The following is an 8,223-nucleotide window of genomic DNA, read 5'->3' on the forward strand; positions in this document are numbered from 1 at the left end:
TTTTTTTTATAAATCGCTGCCCTGGCAGCGATTTGTAAGAAGAAAAAAACTTTTTGGCAAAATCGCTGCTGGGGCAGCGATTTTACTTTTTCAGTTGAAGTAAATCGCTGCCGGCGGAGCGATTTTACCGTTTTGGTTTATATAAAATTTTATATACCCTTTTGGAATTTTTGTTAATATTTTCTACCGTTTGAGTTTCGGACTCTTCCTAAATATATATTCCTAATCTACAATATGGTAATTTTCGTTTTAGTAGGAGTAATATTTTTTGTTGGCACGAGTTCTTTAACTTTATGTTAGTTTTTTATTAAGAATGTAAAATATATAATCATTACACACACAAAAAAAAAAGATTTTAAAGGCTTTCTTTTCCTAATTTCATTACGCACATACATAGGATTTAAGTAGAATTTTCACAATTTCCTTATTTCACATTGTTTATGCAAAACAAGTTTTCCCATTGAATTTTTTATTTTTATTTTTTTGGTTTTTGACTTCCTACTTCAACTAGGATTGTGAAAATCTAATGCTCTATAAATTAAGCCCTACAAACCACTTGGACATTATAATAACTTTTCAGTAATACTCTCAACAAAAAGAGAGAAACATCTCTTATTCGAATATAGTTTTATCACGATGTCTTCTTCAACAAAGTTCTTAACTCTAAAGACTTGCGATGGTGAGGAATTTGTACTCGAGGAGGCGATAGCTATGAGATCACAAACTATCAAGAATATGGTTGAGGACGATTGTGTTTCAAACGGCATTCCCCTACCTAATGTCGATAGCAAAACAATGACCAAAGTGATTGAATACTGGAAGAAACATTCAGAGGAAGACGTCACCAAAGACACGTTGAGGGAGTTTGACAAAGCTTTTGTAAAGGTGCACCACTCGATTTTGTATGATGTTATCTTAGCTGCTAATTTTCTTAACGATAAGGAGATATTGGATATGATGTGTCAAGAAGTTGCCGATAGGATTAAAGGGAAAAAACCAGAAGAAATACGTAAAGAATTTGATATCAAGAATGATTTTACTCCAGAAGAAGAAGAGGAGATCCGTAAAGAGAATGTTTGGGCTTTTGAATGATTTTACAAAATTACTATGTTTTTTTTTTTTTAATTTTAGAATTAAAACAGGTCTAGTTAGCTATATCTTTATCTTATTTTATTTAGTTCTATATTTTGTTGTTCATTTTTATAGAATTGTTTTTTTTATTTTGATTGATTTATAAATTATGTTGAAAAGAAATTAAAGATATTTAAGCAAACAACTTAGCGACTGAAAATAGAATTTATAAGCAAACACATTATTGATTATACTAGAAAAATCAATAAATAATTGAATAAAGATAAATTAAAAGCATTATTTTAGGAACCCCAAATTTCTCCAATAGTTGATCCTTAATTCCCTCTCTCTTTACTCGTACAAATTAATGTAAAATATTACTAAAAATAAGAATTATCATATTTTGAAAGAAAATCGTCAAGGAAAATTGGAAAACTAAATAAAAGGGTGGACAAATTAACATTGTTTTTGCTAAATATATCTCCAAGTGTCTTAATTCTTGAAATTAACTTTGCAATAGAATATATATATTCCTGGTCTACAATATGGTAATTTTTGTTTTTAGTAGAAATAATATTTTTAATTGGCACGATTAAAATACAAAAAAATAACAATGTTCTTAGTTTTATTAAGAATGTATCAATAATTATTATACCAAAACGATAATTAATTAACAGTAATAGTTTAATTACGATTAAATATATATTTATAGCAGTAATTAACACTTTTGTAAATGTTCCTAAAATCTGTAATAACATTGAATCTAATATAATTAACTAATTTCAATAAATATTTTTGCACTTTTTGTTAATAAATATATTTAATGTCGCAAAAAGATGGTTTTATTATAGTAAATATTGGCATTCAGTTGAGGACCTTTTGTTTCTTTTAAATTGCAATTTGGGATTATTGATAAAATTTTGAATATAGATACGACTAAATTTATTAGTTTTTATTGAAATTCTATACTATTTATCTTAAGAAATTATTGAATACATATAAATTTAAAATTTAACAATATAAAATGATTAGAATTTTGAATCAATAAACTTTAAATTTTAATTATGCTTTAAAGTCGAAAATATCATTTATGCTACCACTAATATGGTTAATGTCTTTATTGTATGCCTCATCATTAAGCTTAAAATTTGAGTGGTTCTGAAATAATAAATTGATCGGCGGATTCATTCGATGAAATAGATTGGGCTAAAATAAACTAAAAAGCACCTTATTAATCAAATTCGTCCATTTTCTTTTATCAAATTCTAATTTGTTTGTTTGTGCTTTTAAAAGTTTTTAAAGTGCCTAAGAAAAGAACTACTTATGACTATATATTATATATCAAATAATAATAATAATAATATCTTTTTAAAAAAATATTTTAACAATTCAATTTAACTCAATTAATATGAGTTGAATCTATAAAAAATCACTCAAGCTTAAATGAGTCAACGTAAATTATATTTTTGTGGAAGAATTTTGTCACCCCATGTTGTCTTTCATTGGCAATTATATTCCTCAAGTGTATATTTGTACTATAAACCTTCCCATCGGAGGTGTTTTCAAGGACATGGAATAACAAATAAGAAACTCAAATATTTTTCAAAAAATATTTTTTTTTGGGAAACATTTTTCCTCCTACCAAACACACCCTAAGAGGAAAACTGAAAGACAATTTATTTATTTGATAAAAAGATAAGTGTCAAAAACACTCTTAAATTTATTTTTTTTTAGTTTCATACCTAAACTATTGAGAGTGTGAATTTCATACCTAAACTATCACTTTTTAGTTTGGGAGCGTGTAATACACTCTCTTTTACTTGAAAAATCCTTGACACATGACATTTCATATGGATAAAATATTCCACCTTGACAAAAATTAAATAATAAACTATCAATATTAATTAAAAATTAAAGATTAAATTATTACTATCTATACAAAATTAAAAAAAAATCTAAATTATTTTTCTTACCCCGCTCCACCCCCACCTCCACCNCCTCTGCTCCTAATTTTTTTCTCTTTTTTTTACATTTTTCTCATTTTGTGTTAGATATATATGTACATATATTTATAGAAAACAAATTTCTCTAGTGTACCAAATATAAAATAAATAAGTAAAAAATTAAAAAATATCTTGTGACGGCAAGTTTCGATATGTATATATCTAACACAAAATGAGGAAAAAATAGAAGCGAAGGGTTAGATGGGGAGGGTAGAACAATTTAAAAAATAAATAAAAAAAAATTAAATTAGTATTTGAAAGGACAGGGAAGGGGGGAGACGAAGTGAAAAAAATTAAATTCTTTTATAAAAGAAATTTAAACGAAATAAACTTTATAAAATGGTCGCCCGGGGGGGGGGGGAGGAGGGGATGGGGGGGGGAAGAANAAATTTTTTATTTTAACTAATAGTAATAATTTATTTAATTTTTGTCAAGATTGAATGTTTTTTCATGTGGAGTGTGATGTCCTAATTTTTTAAAATAAAAAAGAGTGTATTACACTGATCATGATGAGAGTAGTATAAAAGAGAGAGATATTTTCTCAAACTAAAAAATGATAATTTATCTATGAAACTCACATTTTTAATAATTTAAATATGAAAATCGAAAGAAAAATATAATTATTTTAAACCTTATCTATTAATAAAAATAAAGTGTATATAGAACTTGCTCTATTGCAGGTCTTCAAAAGACTAATTAGACAGGCTTAATCATTTAACTAATTAATAGGGTAGAAATAGTAAGAAAGTATAATATAATTGCATAAAGTTTAAAAAAGGGAAATAATATAGGACCACAAAAGCCAATTGAGACATGTCTGCTTCCAAAAGATGGTAATAACAACTATACTTTTGTCACCTAGTGATAATAAATATGTAACGTCTTATTTTACGTGAGGTAATTTGATTCGATGTAAAAAAATTAAAAAATAAAGATGTTTAAAGCTTGTGATCTTAAATAAATAATAGAAATTTTTGTGACAATAAATCATTTAATTAAGGATAAAATTGACATTTTAAAATTAAATTGTTGTTGTTACTTAATATAGAAAGGTGTCATTTTTTTAGACTTATTAGAAATGAAAGTAAGTCATATAAATTAAGAGAGCGAGAATAATTTTCACAATCACTATTTTCGATTCGTTTACAAAAATAACAAACATAGCAAACAAAAAAAGGTTACAACTTGAAAGGTCGGTTTACAAAATAGGGCTAGTGTTCAGTCATGGTTAGTTTCATCTTTTTGCAGGGTGATGACACAAATTTGTAGATCACATATGATTATATTTTTGGCAAAAGTATTCATTACACCTCTGAACTAGAAGTTTTTATATTAGGTGTACACCTAAACTATATTTTATTTTAAGGGAAAAGGGTCTGATATACCCCTCAACTTTATCATTTAGAGCTGATATACCCCTTGTTATGAAAGTGCCTCATATATACCCCTACTTGTAAACAAATGGCTCAAATATACCCTTTTCCTCTAACGGAAATGAAAAAAATAATAATTTTAATCTAAATTTTTATTATTTTTTTCTAAAAAAATATAATCCCATATGAGTAAATTTAATCCTCGTCAAACATATTTTTTTGACTTTTTTTTGTTTCAATGACTAATTTATAATTATTATTTTGATAATCAAATTTATTTATTTTCACTAATATTCTTGTAAAACTTATTGTAGATGACCAAATTTTTTCTTCGAATATGAAATTAAATTACAAAACACACAAAAAAAATAGTTTAATGTTTTATTCTTTAAACTAAGGAATGAAAGAAAAAACAAAATAAGAATAAGAAATTCAAATAATTATAATAAAAGAAGTCAAAAAATAATTTATGTATGAAAAAATTAAATTATACCTTGAACTCTGATAGAAGAATCATATATACCCCTAAATATTTTTTTAAAAAAAAATTTGAAGTAATAAATATAAATTTAAAACTAATTTTTAAAATCCGTTAAATAAAGGGTATGTGTGAGCCATTTCGTAACGGCAGGGGTATATGTGAGCCGTTTGTATAACGGTAAGGGCATATATGAGCCACTTTTATAACGAGGGTATATCAGCTCCAAATGACAAAGTTGAGGGGTATATCAGACCCTTTTCCCTTATTTTAATTACCCCTTCAAACTTGGTTATTCTACCACTCGTACACCTTTTTTGTCCACTGCTCCTAGTGTAACTACATGCGCGTGCCAGCTGACAAAAGTGATGATGATGTGGATTTCCACCTGGATAGATAATAGCCATCTGGATTAATTGCAATTCCCCCATTATTTCCATCACACAAGATAATGTTGTCGTTGTTGTTCTTGTGGATTGTCATCTGAGGACGAAAACTGACAACGAATGATATGTGGATGAAGTTGTGGAATCTCATCTTCCTTTATACTATCAGAAGATGATACTCATTCAATGCTATCAAACTTACGGTCAAGTGAATTTCGCTTTTTCTATTATAAATTATTGTGTGCCTATTTGAAATTTTTCACAATCAAAATTAAAAGTGTTTGTTGTTACCAACATCGACATACCTTTTAGTTCTAGTTGACTTTAACCACACTTATATTACCTATAGACCATAATTATCTATTTATGGCCTTACACTTCTATTTCATTTATCTGAAGATCATAAGAGTTCTGTTAATTTCATATTATCCTTATTATTAAATTTATAGCATACGTTGTCTATTTAATATTAAGTAATTTTATAAGACATTGTATATTTATTAAGGAAAAAACTATCACTAGATGTGACCATTGATTAACTATTTGATGTTCCTATGTGTGCCATTTCTTGGAAACGATCAAATGAAGATTATGAATTAATCAAGTTTGGGTACGTTTGGAAGTGTTACAATATGGGAGCAGGTTGGAACCTTTCAACTACACCTAGGTGGTTGTTTGGTCCTCCAACTCTCAGTTTTATATTGGTTGATCAATAGGTATTTGGTGGTCTTCACGGCAAGGATCTCCTTATCAGTCCTAAGGATTTACCATCCTTACGGAAAATGGATATAGATGATAAGAATTTAGGTGCATCTGAGCACATATTTTAGGTTATAAATTAAAACATTATTTTTAACTTTCACCTTTTAATTAGGTATAGTACATATATTAGACGTTAAATTTGATTTTAAATTTTAACTTTGACCTCCAACTTTCATATTGCACAAATATACATTTTAACTATCCAACCTTTTAATAAATAAACACGCAAGTTCTACCTAACAAAACGCGTGATGTGCATGTCTTTTCGAGTAATTTTCGAGGCCCACAATAGTAAAAGAAAATGCTGAAATGACAACTCTACTCTTAATAAATCTCTTTTATATATATTTTTATATTTTCAAATCAAAATCTCATATTTTAATTTTTTTTAATTCTAAAAAGTACGTGCAAAATATTTAATTAGTTGGCAGTCATGGCTCACTAATACACACGGAGCTTTTGCGTTTCACTCTCTTTGGCTCCAAAAATCGCGTATTTATTTATTTAAATGTAGGATAGTTAAAGTGTCTATTTGTGCAATATAAAGTTGAAGATCAAAGTTAAAATTTAAAACTAAATTTAGGATTTAATATATGTATTATGTCTTTTAATTATTATTAAAATATTTGTAAAATAAAAATAATTCAAAATAAAATTATAAATACGAGCTATTAAAATTCTTGAAGTTTATCACCTAAAATATGTAATATTTGATAATTAACTTATTTTAAACGAAAAACCCTCAAAAATTCTGTCAAACTTAAAAAAGATAAAATATTGAATAATATTTTTACATATTGACTAAGTGAAAGTGAACTGAGAGAATATACAATTTTCTGTGTTTACAGGTGTGAAATTCAATAAATAATTGTCTGAGTTGTGTAGTCAACATCCATCTTTGCATGCCAACTGTCAATTAATGATTATTAATTAATGAATTATCAAAAAAACTATTAATTATTAAATGTTGCATTACTCAACGTGTTCATTACGTCCAGTTCCCCATGTCACTATCACTCATTAAGGGTTTGTTTTCTATTAAGATTAATAGTGCAAGATTATGTAACCCGTAGTGTAGAAATTAATAATGTAAGGATTAATGATGCATAAATTAGAAATATAGAGATTAGTAATGTAAGAATTAGTATAGCAGATATTAGTTATGCATAAATTAGTAGCGTAGAAATTAGAAATATAAAGTTTATTTTTATCAAAATATTTTATTTATTATTTACCGCCTCATTTTGTATTTGGATTAAAAGCTAAAAAATAAACTTTCTAATTATACCCTTGAATTAGTAGTATGTAAGTGTTTAATAGGTACCAGTCCTAATTGAAGTATTTAAATAAATTATACAGACAACTTTAAGAGGCCGCTAGCCTTTATAATTTTACACTTACCTCCCTTATTTTGATTTTTCTATAACAATTCTTTTAATCCATTAATATTAATGTAATAACCTTATCTTGACTAATTTGCTCTTATCTTTTATTAAACTATTCTAATTAGTTAATTTTATGAATCCGTTAGTTAACTATCTATAATTATTTTATATTTTCCTTAATAATTTTTTTTTAAAAAAAAAGTATCTAATGCTGTATAAAAGAAAACCGTTGCTATAAGAGTTGAAGTTTATCAACTACACCCCAATTGGTTAATTAAAAATCTTAGGTTTTCTTCCCATTTTTTATGTGATTATATGCAATGGTAGAGAATACAGTAGAAAAATATTTATCAAATCTTTAAATTTTATTAAGGAAAAAAATGCACAAATATCGCTTTAATCTATGTTTGAAATCTCAAAGACATATTTATACTATACTAAGGTCCTATTACCCCTGAACTTATTTTATAAGTAATTTTCTATCCCTTTTCGCCTTACGCGGCACTAGCTTGAAAAAAAAATCAACCAACATTGGGCCCACAAGATAATGCCACATAGGTCGAAAAGGGCTAGAAAATTATTAATAAAATAAATTTAAGAAATAATAGGACCTTAATATAGTATAAATGTGTCTTTAAAATTTCGGATATAGATTGAAAGGGTATCTCTTTTATTAATCAATTTATATTTTATATTAATTTTAACTTTTAGAATTTGAAAAACTTTTAATTGCATTAACCTTAAAGGTCAACAAGTGAGGCTCAC

General features: G+C 26.6%; 1 protein-coding gene across 1 annotated transcript; it reads left to right on the forward strand.

Annotated features, from left to right (window-relative positions):
• Nucleotides 1–597: 597 nt before the first annotated feature.
• Nucleotides 598–1,117, forward strand: LOC107022876 (SKP1-like protein 1). Its single transcript, XM_015223454.2, has one exon. It carries the CDS (start codon nt 637–639, stop codon nt 1,090–1,092), a length of 456 nt encoding a protein of 151 aa, XP_015078940.1. The 5' UTR covers nt 598–636; the 3' UTR covers nt 1,093–1,117.
• Nucleotides 1,118–8,223: the final 7,106 nt, after the last annotated feature.

The sequence above is a fragment of the Solanum pennellii genome, chromosome 6 (assembly GCF_001406875.1).
Source record: "Solanum pennellii chromosome 6, SPENNV200".
In the NCBI taxonomy this organism is placed as follows: domain Eukaryota; kingdom Viridiplantae; phylum Streptophyta; class Magnoliopsida; order Solanales; family Solanaceae; genus Solanum; species Solanum pennellii.